Below are 21,681 nucleotides of genomic sequence, written 5' to 3' on the forward strand. Positions count from 1 at the left end.
AAACGTGCAAGATTAAATAAATAGATAAATAAAAGCTGGTAGACTGACTGAACGCAAGAGAACCGCGAGGTTTGGCCATGGCGACTACCACTCCCACCCAACTCCTGTCCTCTCTGCTTCAGTCTCAAATTACCAAAAAGCCCTTCCTTCTTCCTCCGGCGACAACGTCGACGACCCGCCATCGCCATGGATTCTCCGTACGGTCACCTTCGTATCTCTCGTTTCGTCCTCTAGTCTCAGCTTTGGCTGCTTCTCCGACTGTCGGCGTCGACAAACCGGCGACCTCCGAGAAATCCTCCAAGACGCTGCCTTTTCGAGTGGGACACGGCTTCGATCTACATCGCCTGGAGCCTGGGTATCCTCTGATCATCGGCGGAATCGATATCCCTCACGACAGGGGTTGCGAGGCTCATTCCGATGGTAGATTATTCACGAATTTCAACCAGAAAATCATCTCCTTCTGAATCCGTTAGGGTTTCGAGTTGAGATGTTGCTGGTTTTGCAGGGGATGTGTTACTTCACTGTGTTGTCGATGCGATTCTGGGTGCTTTGGGGCTTCCCGACATCGGTCAGTTATTTCCCGATTCTGATCCCAAATGGAAAGGAGTTGCATCATCGGTTTTCATCAGAGAAGCTGTAAGATTTCGTGATCTTTAGGGATGATGTTCATTTCAGTCGTACAATGCTGATATTCGTTTGTGTCTTGAAGGTTTCTCTTTTAGTTGTATAGGGATCTCTGGTTTAAAGCTTGGACCTTTGATGCTTTTGGCTGCTGTAATTTATAGATTTTGGGGCTAGATCCATTGGTTGATGAAGATTCACTGGTTTGCAAGTTATGGAAATTGGGAGAGATATGGAAGTTAATTGTGTTAATGAGGTTGTCTCTTTAACTGGGATAATTCACTCCCAGAGAGACTAATTCTTTTTTTATCTAGCTGAAGCTAACCCCCTGTATTCGTTCACGGGCATATCCCGATTTGATCAAGTACACTCGTATCTGCATTCTTTCACGGTTTCTTGAATGGTGATACCGTTGAGGATCGATGATAGACAACAATAGATCAAGAATTGTATTTGTACATTGTCTCTTGGAGAACATATTAGCTGGAGATAAAGCCGAGCCCCTGAAAGGATATAGCATTTCGAGTGTGATTGACCAGTCACTCAGTGTAATTGGGTTTTATAGAACAACGAGAAGCTTGGAAAACAACATGGGTAACTCTGTTTTGACTGTAACGATGGGTTCAGATCGTGTCTGAATGCGATGTAGAACTGAGAGTGTCTGTTAGTTTGATTTCATGAGCTTTAAGAGAAGGTTCTTTCATATGTTTCCAGGTAAGAATGATGCATGAGGCGGGCTACGAGATTGGGAACTTGGACGCCACTTTGATTCTTCAGAGACCGAAGCTGAGTCCGTACAAGGAGACAATCAGATCCAATCTCTCCCAGCTCCTTGGAACAGACCCTTGTGTTGTGAACTTAAAAGCCAAAACCCATGAAAAAGTTGACAGCCTCGGAGAAAACAGAAGCATTGCAGCTCACACTGTTGTTCTCCTCATGAACAAAAGTTGAGTCACAGCTCTTGAACTCTTTACCAATTTCCTTTTAGGGCAAGAACTCAATACATACATGATACACCTGATATTTACAAATATACAGCTTCTCTGTCATGTACCAAAAAAAAAACTGAAAATCAAGATGCATCATACAGATATTGTCGGGAATATAATAAATGGAATTGGAATTATGGTTTTGGTTAAGGTTTCTTGTGGTGCAAGTTACTGACAGAGACTGAAAGTGAAAGTGGGAGTTTCTATATTTCCTTATTGATCTTCAATAGCACAGTTTTTTTATTAGAAAAATATATAAATTCTATTTTGTAATAAAATATTTTCGTTTCATGCCGTCACAGGGTATTTAGATGATGCAATATTTCAGATGAGTTTGTTTGAACAACTCATAATTAGGTGTGTATTATTAGATACCCTAATCTCGTTTTTTTTTGCATGATTAGATATGATAATCACCAATTGCAACAATTGCATTCTTTCTCTCTTGACAATGAATATTATTATGATTTTTAAATCATAATTAAGGTCTGTTTAGAAGAAAAAAGAGCTTGGGACAAATACGGTGTTTAAGATCATTATGATTTAATTGCGTAATATAAGTATCTAAACTTAAATAAATTGCAGCTAATTAATTTCTTTCTTCTAACACAGACCTTGATTAATTTAAAATGTAACCAGAATATGCTGCTGCTTTTTTTTGGGTCCAATTAGACTTTGACCTTCACACCCGCAATTCAGCTAAAATCAAAGCAGTAACAGAGTATTGGCCACCAAACATTGTCCTCAAATCCTCAACTTGGAACAGATTTCAAACGAAGAGAACTCGTTCTCAGTACATCAATTCATCCATATCGGCACCCATATACGTACATACATACACCGGATTTCGGGCTATGCATGTACATTGGGTTCGGCTCTAGAAAAACGATCTACATTATTCGTCAAAGATGCCTCCATGGATGAAGAGGAAATGGAAGCTTAAGCTTATTGAAGGGAGTCACGGGCAATGTCAAGAGCCTCTTCCACCGAAGAAGCGCTCTCAAGCTTTGCCTTGTCGATGGGAGGTTGCCTTCTTGCAAGCTCTGGCAGAAGCTGAAACTCCTGCGATGGCGTTGGACAGAAACAATGTCAGAAGCTTCATTACATCATCTGTCAAAAGTTCAAGACTTTATTTAAGCAGACGGGTCGAGAACTGTTGCTGCTTTACCTCGGCTGTTCCGCTTTCTACAAGAACTCCTTTCAACCTGCCTGTTTTACCCACAAAAGACATTATCACCCATCACAGACGGAGTTTGTACACAACCAGAAATATGGATTCCGTAAAGTTCCACAGAATCTAATCCATTCACTAAGTAGCATAAATCGGTAGTAAATGAAGATGTGGACATATATTTACCAGAATCTATCCAGAAAGTAGCGATCTTTGGCTCGAAGTTCCCGACCTCAACTGTCTCTCCCACTGCTCGGGCCCAACTCAAAGGGTTTAGATACATATCAGAGAAAGTTATAATGCTCCGGTCAAGAGAGGATGCTTACCATTGTCTCCATAAAATTGCCACCAAACTTTTCTGGGGCTACCTTCATACTCGAAAACTCTTGAGTAGAAATACGGGAGATAATCATATCTGCGCGACCGCAACTAACGGGGTGAAGATTTGTAGAGAGAGGCAAGAGAATTCCAGAGAGAGCTCGGGCATTGAAAGCTTACGTGTCAGTGTGTGCTGTAAGCAGGGAGTTAACACAATGTTTTGCAGAGCGACGGGCATGATCCACATGTTCAAATCGGGCCATCCGATCGTATATCTGTTCATCAGAGAATCGCGTAGGGAGGTTTAGATCAGAAGAGGGATACAAATTCTCCATTGTAGAACAGAAGAGTACCTTCAAAGGGAAGGCTGCCACATCTCCTATGGCAAAAATCCCAGGATTACTTGTCCTGAACAAGCCATCGACCTGTTTTCCATATGTTTATGTTACCGAGATGAGCTCTTATCAGAGAATTAATAATCTGAATAGACATGCCATGGAATATAACAATTTCCTTTCTTGTATAAGCTCAAACCATGATGTTATGTCCCGATAAATTGATGGAATGAAGTTATAACTAATTTCCAGTTACCTGGATTCCTCCAAGAGATTTGTTTAGAGCCAAGGTTCCAAAGGGACCGACAGTAGGCTTAGCTCCGATTCCGATCACCACCTGCAAAACCAGAATAAACTTGTTAGACAAGAGGTCCCCTGTTCTGTGACTTCATAGATTCCAATCTTGAACAGAGTTATTGAATCTGAACATAATCATACTGTGTCTGCCTCGATAGTGGATCCATCAGCAAGTCTAACAGCTGTTACACGTCCATCCGAACCTGCTTCTAAATTCTTTATGGAAGCACCCTATTCAAAAACAGAAAAAAAAAAAGATTGATCAAATTGCTTTAATTTGGTTAGGCATTCCTCAAAGGCAATGCATATCCATTCACAGGGATACATTACCTTGACAAAATCAACTCCATTCTCACGGTATAGCTGTTCATATCTGTGAGCAAGTGATGGAGTGAACAGTCTTGGTAAGAGATGATCTTCAGGGAACACAATCTACGTTGAAGGGAAAGCACAAGAAACGATTCTACGTTAGCATACTCGGGTCCATAATTATCACTATCTAGCTTGCATGTCGTATTCTCACTAATTTTGTTGAACTTTTTCCTGGTAACTTCTTTCAAGCACTGAAAAATTCATTGATTGAACCATATAAGATCAATAGCAATGCGATAATCACCGTTGTATCAAGATTCCATGCAACAGCTGCAGCAGCAACCTCCATACCGATGTAGCCACCACCAACGACAACAATTTTCTTAGCTTTTCCCTGGACGATATCAGCATTGCAAGGTAGTTTCATCAGCACAAGTTATATTTAGGAGAGGTGTTTCAGAAAGATGGCAAGCATGGGCTCAGATTACCAGAGATGAAATCAGCGAGTCAGCATCTGCTACATCTCGAATGTAGTGAACACCTGGCAAGTTTCCGCCGATTTGATCAGGAAACCTGCAAATAAAATCAGAGAGATTCATGATATTGGCGAGGAAAGATGAAAGGCCTTTGGCTTTTCTACTGTTAACCACAAATGGATTGCAAAGAGAATATCACCACTACTCACCTTGAGGCTGTACATCCTGTAGCAATAATGAGGGAGCCATATTTTAGCTCTTTACCCGAATTTGTTGTGAGGGTTTGCTTTTCATAATCAACTCCCGTTACTGGATCTTCATATATCATCTGTTAAAAACAGATGAACGATAAGTTATAAATGTTCAGGCTATCTCGCACCTAACGTAAAACACAAATCCATATGCATACAAGCCCATTGTAGAATACAATCGAAAAAAAAAAACATACTTGGGAGAAAATGAAAGAATTGAAAGCAGAGAAAACGACAAGAAAAAAAAAACATACAATGCCGAGTTTGCAAAGATTTAAGAGGAAAGATTACCTCGATCCCTTTCTCCTTATACCATTCAGGGGTCTGCCTTTCGCCGCCACCTCCAACGCAAGTATGAAAACCCTATGATCATTGACCACCAGGCCATAAACATTATGCATGAAGAACATGGATTAGATGACAAAGCTAAAACCTTTCAGAGCTTCAAATGGAAACACAACTAAAGACATCCAAGATCCAACCAAGCTGAAAGAAATTCATATCCTTGTCTAACCCACCTAACACAGATACTACTCAAACCATCACCAAGAATTCATCATATAGCCATTCATATAACATAATAGACTACAAAACTTATCAGAGTGCGAATACTAAGCTGCTTACTGGTAAACGAGCAGGCTTCTTTTCTGGGGGAAACAAGTACGCTTTCGTCAAAGCTGGTCTCTCATAAGGTGCATGGGCCTAAAAACAAACAAACCCCAAATAAATCCAATGATCACAACAACAAATTAAACTCTTAAGCAAAGCAACCCACAAAAAAATAAGGATTGATCTTGAGAACACTCGATTAAACTATTAAGCAATCCACAAAAAAATAAGGATTGATCTTGAGAACACTCGATTCAATCACCTCTTTGGTCACAATGCAGAGCCTACCATCAGCCATTCCATGTTCAACGAAAGTCTTAGCAGCGTATCCTGCAGCATTGCCTCCACCTACAATCACAAACCTACACAAAGGTTGCGTATTTCACAGCAAATCAGCTCATTTCCAGCAAAATTTCGTCAAAACCGATCCAAATGCACTACTCCACAGCAAAAATAACAAAAGAAAAGGCACCATTTACGAAAACATAGAAAAGGGCAAAGTGTTCGACAACTGACTCGCGATTCTCGTTAGCGAAGGAAGCAGTGATAATGCCTCTGGTGACATTTCTGGATCCGATCGGAGAGAAACCGGCGGGAAGGCGGCGAGAGAGCGACGGAGTGGTCGGACACCACAGAGACAAGCCGCTCTTCGCCGGCACCGAGCTCGTTGCTATCGCCATGACTCTACGAACTACAAAGAAATCTCAGAAACAGAGCATCAAACGATCGATCTAGGGTTCTGGAGAACGACGAGGATCGGCGATTCAATGAGAGAGAGAGAGATTGGACCTGGAGACATCGTTTGTGGAGTTCTTTGTATATATATAGTAGAAACGAATTCCGTAAAATTATTGAGGAAGTGGGTGATATTGGCTCTACAACAGAGCAAAGGGCCAGAGGAAAAAGGAAAAGATTGTTTTTTTTTAATTTCTAAATCTGCAGAAAGAAGAGGCAATTTGGCACAGTGCCCATGGCAGAATGGAGCTGACTTTTATCTAATACAAAGAACGACCAAAAAAAGTTTTTTTTTGTAAACCGGTCATCAAGAACCATCCTAATTCTGAAATAGAAAACAAATAATGTGGTTAAAATTATATTCCTTTCTCCAAATTGAAATTCGAACTCATATTTTGAAGTAATTTCTAATACATTCATCCGTCAAATATGGATATAAATTAAATATATATATATATATATATATATATATATAGAATAATATTCTAGAAAGGGAAGACATCTTTGATACTCTAATTTTATTTTTCTCTCAAAATTAGGGGTAGATGTTTCGGAATTCGGATCGAATTTTAACGATTCAGTTCAGGAACGGTTTATTCGGTATTCTAAAATTTATACCAAATTAGTACCAAATATCATTCGATTCGATTTAGTTTCAGTTTCGATACGGTTTGATTTCGATTTCTGTTAAAAAAAATTAGGTTTTTTAAAAAAAAAATTGGTTTTTCAAGAATTTTGTAAAATTCGGTTTAATTCGGTTTCGAGAAATTCAGTTTTATAAAAATTATACCATTCGAAAATTTTAAATAGTACAATTAAAAAAAATATCAAGATTTTCGATTCGATATGGTTCGATTCCGAAGAATTGAACGGTCCACCTCAGTCAAAATGGCTTTAGAGGGGTTTTTTACTCAAATGACCCACTTGGGTCGCAGCTATTTCAGCGTACACCATCGAAAAAAATTAAATTTTTCTTTTCAATTTTAACCCATTTTTCGGTTGAAAAAGTCCGAAATACCCTTTTCTTTTTATTTTTTGCGACTTTATTACGATTAACATATAACTGATATACAAATAAAATAAGACAGATGATTTTTTTGTCACCTTTTTAGAATCAATTGTAACTTTTTTGCCACCTTTTTTAGAATTAATTACGAAGTCGTAATAACGAAGTTGTTTTCGAACGGATAAATATCGTGTATTCATTAAAGGTAATTTCGTCTTTTAAAAAAAAATTAATGTGTTATGTTTTTTGTGATATACGCGTGAAATAGCTGCGACCCAAGTGGTTTATTTGAGTAAAACACCCTTTAGAGAGTAGGGAAAATTTCAGAAAAAATGGTCATATGATGACGTGACCATGGCAAGCGAAGGAACTCTAGCAGACTAGCTCTGTCGTTTTCCGAGGTCGTTTGTTCTTCATTTTTCATTTCTTTTCGGCAGTTTATGTTAGGGGTGGGCAAAATATCCAAAAAATCCGAACCGATCCGTTATTCGATTCATATCCGAACCGAAAATTCGGATATCCGGAGTTTACGGATCGGATACGGATATTTATTTAGAGATATTTGTCGGATACGGATATTAAATTTAATTATCCGACATATCCGATCCGATCCGTATTTTGTAATAATATTATTAAATATAAGAATAATTTGATATGGAGATTTAAAATGCTTAATATTTACACGTTTTTTAGGGTGATTCAAGAAAAATTTTATATATATTGAGGTTTATAATAATCTTTTGAATATTAAGATTTAGTATGTTTAATGTTTTGAATTTTGAATTTTGAATATATTTGTATGTGATAAATTATAATTATATTTATATTTGAGTTGATTTGAAATATTTAAATTATGAATTTTAAATTTGTGAATATCATTTATCTTAAATAGATTGTATATTTTATTTATATCTGAATTTTTTATGTAATTTAAATTTAAAATTTTATAATATTTTAGGTCAGATACGGATATCCGCAAATATCCGTGATTTTTACGAATATCCGAAGTTGTGGATATCCGAAAATTACGGATCGGATACGGATAACAAAATCGAATATTTGTGCGGATCGGATACGGATACGGATATCTCAAAAATCCCGGATATCCGATCCGTGCCCCCCCCTAATTTATGCTTCTTCTTTTTTTAAATTTAGCTTGCAACATATTATTTCTAGATTTATATATTATTTAGAAGATTGATATAATTATTTCATAAATTTTGGAAAATGTGTAGTGATCGATCGAATTTTGTATAGATATTTCTTAAATTCAATCTAGCATCAGCATTTGAAAAAAAAAATATTAAGTTATTCCATATTATTTGCCTTGGTGTTTGTGTATTGCATTTGTGGGAGAGAGAAAAAAAACAATTAAGTTTGAATTCGGGAATTTATGGGCCAATAAAGACGAATCGAATGTAGTGAAATTGGGCCGTAAAAGGAAGCCCAAAATTAAAAAAGAACCCAAACACCCTCAAAAGAATTACAAAATTCGAATTCCACCCCGACTAATTATAAACTTTACAGAACTGGCGCGACATTTTTCTGGGCTTGGTCCGATGGATTTGGAACCTAAAATCAATCTCGAGAATAGTTTCAAGTTCCCATATCACCCCTCGTAAATGATTCAATCAGCACTGGTATTACTGCATTTGACAAGTTACCGTTAGGATGGATATTTCAGTTATTAACCGAATATATATATATATATATATTGATTCGAATTGAATAAGACCCAAAGGTAATCAAAACGAATCCCACATAAAAAAAAAATATGGTTATGACATCTCTAACTCGAAAAAATTATATCCGTAATGAATTGAATCAGATAAAAAAATAAACGAAAACTGATTTTTTTTTTTATGAAAATGCATATTTTAAAAACAAAATCTTGATATAAATATGAATGGTTATAATTTTTTTTTTACCAAACCGAATCTAAATCGAAATCCGAAATAAACGCTCCTAGTTACAATCTACACGATGATAGCAATGTTCAAGATGGAGATTTGGCGGCATTTGAATGCTTGAAAAAAAAAACACAAGAATTGAGTTATGGTCACGTCCATGTTATCAATTTCTTTTTTGGGACAACCTTAACTTCAATCAATGTGGAAGGATCTTCTTTTGTTGGAGACGCAAAGACTTTTGGATCATCCTTGGTTTAATTTATTTTTTCACCAGGAAATGTTGTGAATGTGATTTTTTTAACTCATGCTTATTGGGTTTTTTTTTTTCATTTTTCTGGCTTTTTCTTGGGTGAGAAAGAAAAAAAAAGTTCATATTATGTAATAAAAGGAAAATTTCCGAGGAAGTTTGATGTTGATGATGATGAACATGGTTGTGTCATATTATGATCCATGCTGTTGTTGCTTTTTTATAATAAAAATCAATTTTTTTTCAAATTCGTGATTATTAGAGACGAGAGCTTAGCATAAACCTATAATTGATGCAATGGGGAAATATGAATTATTGATGTGCATCTTTATGGAGCATGTGATAATATATGATTATTATCTAATAAAGTTCTAATTGGGCCCGACGAAAAGCCCTAACCATCAAACCCTAAAAAAATAAAACTTGCTATAAAACTCGCGTCTTCGCAGGTTAGGGTTTCTCGCCGACTTGCGATAAGAGAAGCTCACAGTAGCCTTCACTGTCCCCGTCGCCTCCTCTAGCAAATTCGCCGCAACCATGGTAAATTGCTCTTATCCGGCAATGGATTCTCGAATGGCATTCTGTTTGGATGCTGGGAAAATTCGAATTCGATTCTCCTAAATTCCTGCCTCATGCTTTTGCTCGTGCTTGCAGATCATTCCCGAGAATAACAGGCGCGAGATCTCCAAATACCTCTTCAAAGGTACCACATTCTGTCAGAATCTTCTTCTTCTTCTTCATTGTCCCTTATAGTTGTCCTATTATTCCATACGAAGTCTTTGATTATTTGAATTAAGCGATTTCGGTGTATACGCGTATCTAGGTATGTGTACGTACGCAGTTATATGTGGGTTCATGTTGTTTTAGTTAACAAGCACAATGGAATGTGATATTCAGTGTGATTACTTGAACTTTTGCTTGATTTTGGCAGAGGGTGTATTGTATGCCAAGAAGGATTTCAATTTGGAGAAGCATCCATTGATCGAGAGCGTTCCGAATCTTCAGGTGATTAAGCTGATGCAGAGTTTCAAATCCAAGGAGTATGTGCGTGAGACTTTCGCTTGGATGCACTACTACTGGTACCTCACCAACGAAGGCATTACCTTCCTCAGGACTTACCTCAATCTCCCTTCTGAGATCGTTCCTGCCACATTGAAGAAGCAGCAGAAACCTGCCGGCAGGCCCATGGGTGGACCCCCTGGTGACCGTCCTCGGTAATTATCTGCCCCGCTCAAGTTATCAACCCGATATTGAATTTTCATCTGCATTTACTAGTATCGTATTCTGGGTTTTGAAAGTGTACTGATTTTGCACTATAATAAAAAGTTTGTCATCACCTTAGTTCATAAGATATCTGTATGTTGCTCTTTAGGAGCTGTTCCTTTTATGAGTGTGCTGTAGAGTTGCATGTTTGTCCGATATGGTTTTCACGGCCATTATTTTGTTTCCAGAGGCCCGCCTCGTTTTGAGGGCGAGAGAAGATTCGGTGACAGGGATGGGTACCGTGGAGGTCCGAGGTCTGGTGGAGATTTTGGTGACAAGGGTGGAGCTCCTGCTGACTACCAACCTTCTTTCAGGGTAATGTCTATCTTCCTCACCTTTAGACATTGTTGTGTATATGTTTTTTCTAGGCAGTCTCCCATTGCTACTGACTAACATTTCCATGTAATGTACCCTAGTTTTGTTAAGATAGTCAGCATGAATTTGCTTGGAAGGTGGCTCTTGATAGCCATTGCTAGTCTTTTTCTGTTCTTAACCTGTCTGAGCATTCTCATCAAAACTCTCTTGTCACCCTATTCAGCATGACTAAAGTTTGACAGCGGGTTACTGTGCTCACTTTACTCTATGATCATCTGTTTTCTTGGAATGAGTTTCTTATGGAAAAAATTGCAGTATTCTTCCTGATTCATACTTCAACTTACAAGACAACATTTTATGTTTTATATATAATATTGGTGTCTGAATCTTTTGGATGAATAAAATGCAGGGACCGGGAGCTAGGCCAGGATTTGGCCGTGGAGCTGGTGGCTATGGTGCTGGTTCGGCCGCAGGATCTGGTCTTCCTTGAAGATAGAAGAATACCCTCTTTTTTTTTTGTCTCAAGTTAGTTAATATACTCTTCATTGAGAACAATGTGTTTTGAACTTTAGTTTATTAATTGCAGCTTTGTGGCAGTTCAATTCTCATCTTCACTTGATCTCTCCGAATTCATAAAGGTTGTCATTTCTTCAATTGACTAGGATTTCTTTCAATTATGTTACTGAAATGGAATCTTAAATCAATGTTATTTAGTATAGCACTCACTTTGTAATAATAATATAATCCCTAGTTCTGTACGTTTACACGTGATATATCATGTATATGCAAGCAAGATATTGCATGGAATTCTCATTATAAATGACTAATCAAATGCATATGCCTGGTGATTGTATTCATACTTGGTGTGCTCTTTCATTGTATTTAGGATCGTATATATCATTTCACTCTCTGGATGCCTTGTATCATTTACCATAAACCCGAAATATTCCCCTGCCAATTCTACTCTACTCCATCCACCTTCTCTTCCAATGCTCTCTAGCCCTTTTATCTGAACTCTGACTTTTGCTACATCTTCCCATCTGCCTGCATTTGCATATGCATTTGATAATGCCACTCTCCATGTTCTGCTGTATGGTTCCAGAACCGCAAGCTCTCTCGCCGCCTTTTCAGCTGTCTCTGCATTGCCCGAAATCCCGGAAGCACCCAACAGGGCACCCCATATGTCTTTGCTTGGTTTCATCGGTAGGGTTTGGATGAAAGCTTCTGCTTCCTCAAGTCGCCCGGATCTTCCCAAAAGATCAACCATGCATGCATAATGTTCCATGCCCGGCTCGATGTTATAGTTCTTCTGCATAGAACCAAAGATCTCAAACCCTTCTCTGATCATTCCGGCATGAGAGCAAGCAGAAAGGATACTGGTGAAGGTTATCGCATTTGGGTTGCAGGTATCTGACTCTTTGAGTTCTGTGAAAAGATTGAGAGCTCCAGAAATATTACCATTGTGTCCATAAGCTGCAATCAGTGAATTGTAAGACCCAATGTCCTTTAGAGGTATCTCGCCGAAAACTTTCTCAGCTAAATCCAATCTCCCTATTCTGCCATACATGTCTATAAGTGCATTTTGGATAAACAGATCGTTTACCATGCCTAGGCTAGTCATGTAGCCATGGACAGCTTCTCCGAGCTGTAATGATGCCAAGTTGGAGCAGGCTTGAACTGCCATTAACATCATTATAAAATCAGGGTAGTCGCTATTTTCACCTCTACGAGTTTCCTTGAGAAGTTTTAGGGTTTCGTGGAATCTACCATTCTTCACGAAACATGAAGCCATGCTGTTCCAGGAAACCCTGTCTTTGTTATTCATCCTTGAGAAGATTTGCATTGCAGAGTCACATTGCCCATTCTCTCCATACATGTCTATTAGAGAATTCTCTATGATAACACAAGGGAAAACCCCATGCTTTTCCAGGTATCCGTGAAGCGATTTTCCCAAATTTGCAGAAGCCGAGTTGGAACAACCTTGCAGAAGACTCGCCATGGTCTCTGGAGCAAGGTACTTTCCACTGCCACCAAACCCGAACTCGCAAAAAACCTCTAGGGCTTCGTTAAAACACCCATTTACCAAATACATCTCGACCAGAGAATTCATCACCAGATTGTTGCCATAAAACCCGAGTTTCAGAACCAAACCATGAGCCCAACAGAAAACCATCTCCTGTCTGAGCAAAGAACAAGCGTGTAATATGCTTAGAAGGGTCACCTCATTCGGTTCAATCCCTTCACGCTTCATCATGAAGAACAGGCGTATTGCATCCTCAACGATTCCATTCAAAACACAACCCGACACCACAGAACTCCAAGCCACGACATTCTTCAGACCAAAAGCCCGAAGAATCTTCAAAGCAGAATCCACTAATCCACATTTTGCATACACACCCACCAGAGAATTCTGCAGGAACTCATCCGACATAAACCCGCTTTTCATTACATAGCCATGGGCAACACGGGCGAGTTCACAATCACTTGCCCTCGAGCAAGCCTGTAAAACTGCAGCCAGAGTGAACTCATTGGGACTTACCTCATTCTCCAACATCTCCAAGAAACTCAATAGCGCATCCTGATCCAACCCATTACGGGAATACCCCGAAATCATCGAAGTCCATGAAACCACAGTCCTTTTAGGCATTAGATCGAACACCTTCCGGGCATTCTCCACGAATCCAGTCTTCGCATACATATCGAGTAGAGCATTGTTGACGAAGACATTGCTGTTGAGATCAGACTTGAGAACCTTGACGTGCAAGCAAGATCCGAGCTTTACGTCCCCTGATGCCGTACAAGAGGACAGAGCATCCACGACTGATACAGAATCAAAGGGTACAATGATTCTTCGAGTCGGAGAAATGGACTCTTTATGCGACGTCGTTTTGGGCTGCAAATATGGAGCTTGAAGATTAACGGCAATGGGTTTCGAACCCATCGTTCACGTCCAAATGTTTGGTTCCTAACAAAGATTATTGTATGTGGTCTTGAGTCTTTAGGAGTTCCGGGAGGTGTAATCCACGCGCGTAATATGCGCGTTGGCTAACTAATAATTATACATTGTGTGTTGTATTTAGGCCCAGTTGAAGTCTAAATGAGCCTAGATATCTGAGGCCCATTTATTTTATTTGTACTGGTTTTGGGCTCGTTAATGGTTATGGATCACATCACTTTCAATTCCTGGACTTTTTAATAATCATTAAAGCAAGCAAATGCATTTCTAAATAATGCCTTTTCTACTGTTGATTTTATTTTATAAGTATTTATTCAGCCTTTTTAAAATAAAATTTTGTACCGATTGAATAAAAATACTACACATTTCATACGGATCAAATTGAAATTATTTAACATCTCTCTAACAAGTCTATGTAATTGAAAGACTTGTCAGAGACCTCGTGGATAGGGAAAAGTAATAAATTTGGCTTTTGTTTGGAAGGAAATAAAGAGGATAATATGCATATATAGATATATAGACCACATGTATGTATATGTACATACGCTCACGTGACGATGTTGGACCACGTGAATGATATCGAACGACATGGTCCAATAACTTCCCCTTCCATTAGGTTTCGTCATTTAATCACCAAAGTATAGTGGACCATGTTCTTTGGTCGTTTAATTAATTTGTCCTCATACTTGTGTAGTTGTGTGTTGTGTATTCATGTCATGCCTTTATTCACATGCATGCGTGTGTATGTCTACGTGTAAGAACATGCATTTTTATTCATACACACACATATATAATATATAATATATATATATATATATATATTAGATAAACTAGGATAAATATATATAAAAAAACAACCTCGAGTTCGTACGTGGTCCTAATGTTATGAATCTCGATCACAAAAAAATGACTAATATCTACAGTTTTGCACATAGATGAAGTAATCACATAAAAATATCCGAACTTTTACAAAAATCTCAAATAAATACCTGAACTATAAAATTGTCATATAAATACCTAAACTTTTCAAAACTCCCACATAAATACCCAGACTTTTAAATTTTTTCCAAATCAAACAAACACAACTGCTGACTCAGCAAATAAAACTGCTGACTAAGCAAAAAACTGCTGACTCATCATTCAAAATTTTTATTAAATGTCCAAATATTCATCTACATATATTTAAATTAATATATGCATATAAATTCATATATATATACAAATATATATATATATATATATATTAAAAATAAAATAATTTATAATTATAAAAAAACAACCTCGAGTTCGTACGTGGTCCTAATGTTATGAATCTCGATCACAAAAAAATGACTAATATCTACAGTTTTGCACATAGATGAAGTAATCACATAAAAATATCCGAACTTTTACAAAAATCTCAAATAAATACCTGAACTATAAAATTGTCATATAAATACCTAAACTTTTCAAAACTCCCACATAAATACCCAGACTTTTAAATTTTTTCCAAATCAAACAAACACAACTGCTGACTCAGCAAATAAAACTGCTGACTAAGCAAAAAACTGCTGACTCATCATTCAAAATTTTTATTAAATGTCCAAATATTCATCTACATATATTTAAATTAATATATGCATATAAATTCATATATATATACAAATATATATATATATATATATATTGCTGAGTCAGCGTTTTTTTTTGCTAAGTCAGCAGTTTTTTACTGAGTCAGCAGTTGCGTTTGTTTGATTTGGAAAAAATTTAAAAATTTAGATATTTATGTGGGAGTTTTGAAAAGTTCAGGTATTTATATGACAATTTTATAGTTCGGGTATTTAATTTTTGTAAAAATTCGAGTATTTTTATGCGATTACCCCACATAGATTGGATAACTTTTTATAATAATAAAATAATTTTTAAATTAAGAATTCATTAAAAACAGATAACCATAAACTGATTAACCTTCCACTTCGAAAGGGGAAAAAAAAGTTGTACTCTTCAAATCTCTGTATTTTTTGCCCCCCTCCCCCGTTCCGTATATAACTTAGCAATCTAATTCTCCACTTTCAAAACAATTTCGGTTATTTAGTCGAACCAGTCGATAACCGATTCGGTTTTGTCTGATAAATTTTTCTAAAAAAAAACTTAAAATTCGACCCAACTAATTAAACAATGTCATGAACCAATTGAGCCCCCATCAAATTCCTATGAGGCAAAATCAGTGCTTGATGATCACCATCCAACAGCGAACTCGAATATTGGAGCTGCCCTACTTTACCCGAAACCTGATTGGAGCTGTCACCGTCATACGTCACCGCCTGGTGACCGTACAATTGAAAGTCAAACGCTGACCCGAACGACGACGTGGTTGCATGCTGGTGGGTCTGTGAGGGTTTACGAGCGGTTATGGAGCTAGGGTTTGTGATTATGGAGGAGAGAGATTCCGGGTCGACCCGGTTCATCCGGTTCGGCTCATGTATTGGACCGGTTAACATGTCGTTTTCTTGGTTGCTGATGTTGGCCTCGTCTTTTTGTTCTCCTCTTGTTTCTTCTGAATACATTTCTTCTATCATTGGTTTCCACAGCCTAACCCTCGCATTGATGAACCAATTTGATACCTAAAACGGCATTTTAGACATTGTTATAGTTGAAGAGGTATCAAATTATTTACATGTATATACTTCACGTATACGATATATATATTTTGTACGAAAGAATTGATTGAATTACTTATACGTATACCTGACTTCTTGAGAGGCCGGTTTGACGGGCTAAGATGTGCTTATCCACATCGCTCGGATATCTAGCATACAACAATATTGTTACATCCAAAAAAAACCCAAAATTATAATCGAATATCAATACACGGAGATGTATGAAATTAGCAAGAAAATATATGAAATTGGAGCTTCAACAATGTTAAAGCAACGATTTTCCATAAACACTATTGCTTTGGCAATAATTATAATATATATATATATATATGTCTTTTTATTTTTGGGAAAAGAAAATAAATGAAGAACAATGCATGTGCATGTAAACAAGAGAAGTGTTTTGGTAGAAGCTAACAAAATGTTTTGTTGTTTGAACGGTGTTTGGGAAATGATGGAGACAATTCAAACACATGATTCAGAAGCCAGGAGGACCCAATTATGTAATCAACAACTAGAAATAATAAATATTTTTCCAAATTTTTTTTAAGATAATATTGGAAAAAGAATAAAAAAGGAAAAGAGAAGATAGAGCAAAGGGAAGCACAAAACATTGCAAAGCTAATTAAAGAGTAACGCTTCTTCTTGTCTCTCTCTTTTGCTACCATTAATCAAGGAACATTGATTCTCTCTAAAGCCTTTTTGCCTTTCTTTATTTCTGTCTCTCACCCACCACTAAATAATTTCCACAGAAAAAAGGCTGAAAATTATTTATTAATATATATACACATACACACATATATATGTATGCGGTGAAATTTCGTAGTGTATAAATATGTAAAAGTACGAAGTGTGGGGACGTATATACGAAATGACTTACGGGTGAAGGAAGTGTTCGAAAAGCCAAGCCCTCAGGATTGAAACCGCGCGTTCAGGCAAACCGCGCTGCGGCCGCCAAGGATGAGCGTCCACTAGACTCATTTGGCTGTACACTTTCTGCTGCCGAAACGCCTGGTCTAGCAAGCGCAAACGCGGGGTATCGCCACGTGTCATCCCGGGAGCCACCGGATCTTCTCTCTCCCCCATCGCCTTCTTCGTCGCGTGAATCTGCCGGGCGACGCCATCCCTCAGGCACCGAAAATGCCTCGACATGGCCTTCGCCGCTGACGCAGTGTACGTTTCAGCCGCTCCTACTCCAGCAGCGGTCTCAAACGCAGTCGCAACCGCTCTCATCTGGTCGCGATAGTGGTGGTGTCTCCGATTAATCTGCACCGTCGGTTCATATGAAAACGCGTTGTTATGATATTTATTGATTGCTATTAATATATATGGGAGCCATAAGCCACCGATTTAAGTTAGATGACAGAAAAAATTAAAGATAAACAAAAATTACGTGTTGATTAATTTTGATGGCAATACGACGACGTGTCAAAACATGGGGAAAGGGCACTATTTCTTCTTCTCTTTGTTTTTTTCGTTTTTGCAATTAAATTAAAAAATAACAAGTGTTCTTGGCCTAAGAAATATGTTCTTTTGTTTCTACAAAAAAAAAATTGAAAAATTTGTTAGAGGGTAAAAAAATATAGACATGGAGACAGAAACAAAAGAATCTTTTGATACGTAGTTGAGGTCTAATAGACCCTAAGAATAGAGAAACTACAAGAGATGTTTAGGTTTCGAAACGAACAAAAGCAAGGATTCGTTTTCGATCAAACAATAATAATTTGAAAATTTTTTAACAACAATATATAGCTATATTTATATAATTTGTACGTATATTAAACAAAACAAAAAACTTGTTCCTTGGTCCGAAGCTCTTATATATATATATATATATATATCAATTGAAAAGATAAGATCTTTGAATGACCCATGAATTTTATGATATAGTAAGTGTTAGTAAATCATATATGTATATATATATATATATATATCCTTTGTGAGTGTACGTAGTTGCGTACCTCGTCAAGCATGGAGAGTAACTTGGCTTTCCTCTTGTGCAGTTCCATGAACTCGAGAGAGTGAAGTGGTGGAACATGTTTTCTTGCTGACAGATCATCATCATGACGATGATTATCTTTGTCATCATTATTACCTCCCCACTCTTGTTCTTCCCCCTTTTGATTCTTCATCGTCATCTCTTCATGATCACTTTGCTTTGTTCCGAGGCTGCAAATCTCATTAAGAAGCTCCTGAACAGGAGCCAGATACTTTGATCTCAATATCTGGAACTCATTCTGGTGATGATGTTGATTAGGGCTGTTGTTCATCATCATCATCATCATCATCATTTGGAGATTGTGGTGGGGTTTCCCAAAATACCCTTGTCGTGAAGAACCGACAACTGTGACATGGTCGTGTTGGGCATGTGGTCTGAGTTCAAAGTGTTGGAGGCTGATGCTTGAAGGGTTGGATGGAGAGAGAGAAAGAGAAAGGCATTGGCTTTGTGGTCTTGTGGCTGTGATCGTCGGTGGTCTCTCTTCACTCACTATATCACACGGAAAATTAACGTTACTGCATCTCATGGATGATGAAGAATCTTCCATGAGCAGATTCTCACCTCCACTTGTCTCCTCAAGCCCACTTGTCATGCTTATCTGATGATGATGATGATGATGATGATGATTATGGTGTTGTTGCTTGGAAAAGTGTATCAAGCCCGCGTTTGGGTTCAAGCTGAAGATCTGATGCTGATGATGATGATTGGATGGGTTTGTGTCATCATCAAATCCATGGATCTGATTAAAGAACTCATGATGATGCGTATTGCTTGTTGCTGGGTGATTGGAGGACAAAATCTCTCCAGAAGCATAGAAATCCCTAGCCATGTTTATCTTTAGAAACACCAGAAAGAGAAGCAGAAATTAAAACTCTTTTTTTTTTTTTTTGCTCCGGACGGGGTTTCATCAAGATTTATAAGAACCCATCTGTAAAAGAAGTAGAAAAAAGAAACAACAATAAACAAAATCAAAAGGCAAAACTTTTTGAAACCCAGAAGCTCCAAACCATAGCAGAAAGAATCAAACTTTGCTCATACCCATTAGCTCTATATTAACCCTACGAGAAATTAGACAAGAGATCCTTTTCCTTTTCCCTTCCTATTCTTTGGTGACTATGGAAGGATTAGGCAGAAGAAGAAGAAGAAGAAGAAGAAGAAGAAGAAGAAGAAGAAGAAGAAGAAGAAGAAGAAGAAGAAGAAGAAGGAGGGCTAATTAAAGACAGAGATAACGGGGAGAGAGAGAGACGAAGAAGAGATTGTGTGGCTTCTTCTCTATATTGTTATGTAAAAAATCCAATTCCTTAATAAACGTGCATGGATTTATAGAAGCCAACAATTTTTTTTTTTAAATGGAGAAATTAAGTAAATGAAACTGAAAAATAAACCTAGATAGAAAGAAAAAGGGCCAGATGGGTAACTCTTCAGAAAACAGAAGAGAACAGATTATATGGATGATGACTCTACCATAGACTGTACGTATAGATATAGCTATCAAACTCTATATCTCCCAAGCACAAGTGGGCCACTGTATATTTTTCAATGGTCGACCGACCACACATTCTTTTATCATGTAAATCGTTTTACAACATACATCATGCAACGTTTAGGATAAATACTATGGTTTAATCGGTCCGTTATTTGCCTTTTTGGTAAAATTTAATGTCATGTCATTGAGAGTAATATCGAATAACGAATATACACTGGTTAGAACGTGTAAAACGACAATGACCGTGATGAAATTTACAGTGCGCCGCATTTTCTTAGTTCTTTCCTCAGTTAGATTACGATTTTAATAAGTTGATAAAAATGAATCGCTAATTATTTTATACAACTTACGTTTGAAGTGTTATTCGGAGTCCATGCATGCATATATATATATATATATATAATGGTGCATGGTTGCAAAACGTGTTTATTGGGCTGACTATAATTAAGTCTAAATTGTACGTTAGGTGGATTTTAGTAGACCAGGAAAATCTCAACAACATTATTTCCTCAATGATTTTCGAAGAACCTAATAATTGGGAAATCACGAAAGCCACGAGAAGATTCAAAGAGACATGCGTTATGTGTGTATATATATGTGTGTGTATAGATGGTCCCACTTATTAAATTTCGAGGATTTTTTTTTATGAAATATAAATGGAATCTCATTGTGTTACAGAACTTATAGGAACATAAGAAAGCTGCACGGTAGATCTTTGCCGGGAACACAAACTACAAAACGTCACATAACATGACATGTCTGCGTTTAGTTTTATTAGAGATAGAGTTATATCGAATAAGTTTAGTTATTGATTACATATATGTTTTGTAATTCTTATTTAGTGCTAATGATACAGTATATATGCATATATATATATATATATAAAGATGGACCATCTAGCAAATAGAAAAAAAAAAGGGTAAATACATAAAATAAAAGGGTGTGAATCCCAACAAAATCAAACCAGGAGTGGAAGTTCATTTCAGGCTTTTCTCAGATGTGTTTCTGTTCTTTCAGATTTCTTCCCTTCTTTTGCTTTGTGTACTTCTTCTGCCATCTCCATTTTTTATTATCTTTAGTCAAAAACCATATCTATAACCAAGATGAGTGGCTCAACACGTAAGAAAGATTCGAATCTCACTACAAAAAAATCCTCGAATTCCAACGGATTTGTCCGTTGGAAAATTTCCAACAGATTTTCAACGGTTTTCAACGGCGTTTCAACGACGATTTCCGTTAAAATTCCGTTGAAAATTTCCAACGGGTATCCATTGGAAACACCCGTTGGAAATTTTTAACGGAATTTTCAACGTATTCAATTGAAAAATTGGGTTGGAAATTTCCAACGGTATTTCCAACGGATATCCGTTGGAAATTTTCAACGGATTAACGTTGGAAAAATCGGTTACAAATTTTTAACGGAGTTCCAACGGATGTTTGTTAGAAAACAATTCCAACGGAATTCCAACGGATGCCGGTTGGAAATTTTTTTGAAAATTTTTTAAAAAAATTCCAACGGAATTCCAACGGATGCCGGTTGGAATTTTTTTTGGAAATTTTTTTAAAAAAAATTCCAACCGAATTCCAACGGACATCGGTTGGAAATTTGGATTTTAATTGAAAAAATCATATATATGTATGTATAATATATATTTGTTATGTATATATATATTATATATATACATAACAAATATATATTATACATACATATATATGAATTCAAATATATATATATATATATATATATAT

At 37.1% G+C, this 21,681-nt stretch overlaps 5 protein-coding genes across 6 annotated transcripts; 2 read left to right on the forward strand and 3 right to left on the reverse strand.

Moving 5' to 3' along the window:
* Window positions 1–40: 40 nt before the first annotated feature.
* Window positions 41–1,760, forward strand: LOC104809368 (2-C-methyl-D-erythritol 2,4-cyclodiphosphate synthase, chloroplastic). Its single transcript, XM_010535328.2, has 3 exons — window positions 41–420; window positions 506–636; window positions 1,336–1,760. The coding sequence occupies exons 1-3, from the start codon at window positions 78–80 to the stop codon at window positions 1,570–1,572; spliced, it is 711 nt and encodes a 236-aa protein (XP_010533630.1). The 5' UTR covers window positions 41–77; the 3' UTR covers window positions 1,573–1,760.
* Window positions 1,761–2,278: 518 nt separating this feature from the next.
* Window positions 2,279–6,324, reverse strand: LOC104809369 (monodehydroascorbate reductase 5, mitochondrial). Its single transcript, XM_010535330.1, has 17 exons — window positions 6,169–6,324; window positions 5,896–6,070; window positions 5,642–5,741; window positions 5,395–5,472; window positions 5,062–5,133; window positions 4,729–4,847; window positions 4,532–4,616; window positions 4,348–4,437; window positions 4,062–4,163; window positions 3,873–3,962; window positions 3,691–3,771; window positions 3,453–3,524; window positions 3,280–3,374; window positions 3,108–3,196; window positions 2,968–3,030; window positions 2,779–2,819; window positions 2,279–2,672 (listed from the first exon to the last, which is right to left on the reverse strand). Exons 1-17 carry the CDS (start codon window positions 6,176–6,178, stop codon window positions 2,556–2,558), a joined length of 1,479 nt encoding a protein of 492 aa, XP_010533632.1. The 5' UTR covers window positions 6,179–6,324; the 3' UTR covers window positions 2,279–2,555.
* A 3,388-nt stretch (window positions 6,325–9,712) lies between these two features.
* Window positions 9,713–11,509, forward strand: LOC104809370 (40S ribosomal protein S10-2). Its single transcript, XM_010535332.1, has 5 exons — window positions 9,713–9,817; window positions 9,932–9,980; window positions 10,209–10,491; window positions 10,729–10,855; window positions 11,265–11,509. Exons 1-5 carry the CDS (start codon window positions 9,815–9,817, stop codon window positions 11,343–11,345), a joined length of 543 nt encoding a protein of 180 aa, XP_010533634.1. The 5' UTR covers window positions 9,713–9,814; the 3' UTR covers window positions 11,346–11,509.
* Window positions 11,510–11,678: 169 nt separating this feature from the next.
* On the reverse strand, window positions 11,679–13,796 carry LOC104809371 (pentatricopeptide repeat-containing protein At3g53360, mitochondrial-like). Its single transcript, XM_019202082.1, has one exon. It carries the CDS (start codon window positions 13,794–13,796, stop codon window positions 11,679–11,681), a length of 2,118 nt encoding a protein of 705 aa, XP_019057627.1.
* A 1,949-nt stretch (window positions 13,797–15,745) lies between these two features.
* Window positions 15,746–19,772, reverse strand: LOC104809372 (homeobox protein BEL1 homolog). Of its 2 annotated transcripts, XM_010535335.2 has the most exons (5): window positions 19,485–19,772; window positions 18,409–19,374; window positions 17,328–17,713; window positions 16,539–16,599; window positions 15,746–16,414 (listed from the first exon to the last, which is right to left on the reverse strand). In XM_010535335.2, the coding sequence occupies exons 2-5, from the start codon at window positions 19,273–19,275 to the stop codon at window positions 15,962–15,964; spliced, it is 1,767 nt and encodes a 588-aa protein (XP_010533637.1). In that variant the 5' UTR covers window positions 19,276–19,374; window positions 19,485–19,772; the 3' UTR covers window positions 15,746–15,961. The 2 variants fall into 2 exon arrangements, with proteins under 2 accessions (XP_010533637.1, XP_010533636.1); XM_010535334.2 differs by having other exon boundaries at window positions 18,409–19,772.
* Between the last annotated feature and the right edge of the window lie 1,909 nt (window positions 19,773–21,681).

The sequence above is a fragment of the Tarenaya hassleriana genome, unplaced genomic scaffold, assembly GCF_000463585.1.
Source record: "Tarenaya hassleriana unplaced genomic scaffold, ASM46358v1 Cleome16, whole genome shotgun sequence".
NCBI classification, from domain to species: Eukaryota; Viridiplantae; Streptophyta; class Magnoliopsida; order Brassicales; family Cleomaceae; genus Tarenaya; species Tarenaya hassleriana.

What these genes read in the sequence shown, in the direction of transcription:
- LOC104809368 (XM_010535328.2), top strand. Translation starts at nt 78, where the DNA reads ATGGCGACTACCACTCCCACCCAACTCCTGTCCTCTCTGCTTCAGTCT. An exon ending in TTGCGAGGCTCATTCCGATG is followed by an intron (nt 421 to 505) that starts GTAGATTATTCA and finishes CTGGTTTTGCAG; the next exon opens with GGGATGTGTTACTTCACTGT. An exon ending in CGGTTTTCATCAGAGAAGCT is followed by an intron (nt 637 to 1,335) that starts GTAAGATTTCGT and finishes ATATGTTTCCAG; the next exon opens with GTAAGAATGATGCATGAGGC.
- LOC104809371 (XM_019202082.1), bottom strand. Translation starts at nt 13,796, where the DNA reads ATGGGTTCGAAACCCATTGCCGTTAATCTTCAAGCTCCATATTTGCAG.
- LOC104809372 (XM_010535335.2), bottom strand. Translation starts at nt 19,275, where the DNA reads ATGGCTAGGGATTTCTATGCTTCTGGAGAGATTTTGTCCTCCAATCAC. An exon ending in TACTCTCCATGCTTGACGAG is followed by an intron (nt 17,714 to 18,408) that starts GTACGCAACTAC and finishes CCGACGGTGCAG; the next exon opens with ATTAATCGGAGACACCACCA. An exon ending in CCGGCCTCTCAAGAAGTCAG is followed by an intron (nt 16,415 to 16,538) that starts GTATACGTATAA and finishes ATGCCGTTTTAG; the next exon opens with GTATCAAATTGGTTCATCAA.
- LOC104809369 (XM_010535330.1), bottom strand. An exon ending in TGGCAGCCTTCCCTTTGAAG is followed by an intron (nt 3,375 to 3,452) that starts GTACTCTTCTGT and finishes TCTGATGAACAG; the next exon opens with ATATACGATCGGATGGCCCG. An exon ending in GCAATTTTATGGAGACAATG is followed by an intron (nt 3,031 to 3,107) that starts GTAAGCATCCTC and finishes GGGCCCGAGCAG; the next exon opens with TGGGAGAGACAGTTGAGGTC.
- LOC104809370 (XM_010535332.1), top strand. An exon ending in CCCCCTGGTGACCGTCCTCG is followed by an intron (nt 10,492 to 10,728) that starts GTAATTATCTGC and finishes TTTTGTTTCCAG; the next exon opens with AGGCCCGCCTCGTTTTGAGG. An exon ending in ACTACCAACCTTCTTTCAGG is followed by an intron (nt 10,856 to 11,264) that starts GTAATGTCTATC and finishes AATAAAATGCAG; the next exon opens with GGACCGGGAGCTAGGCCAGG.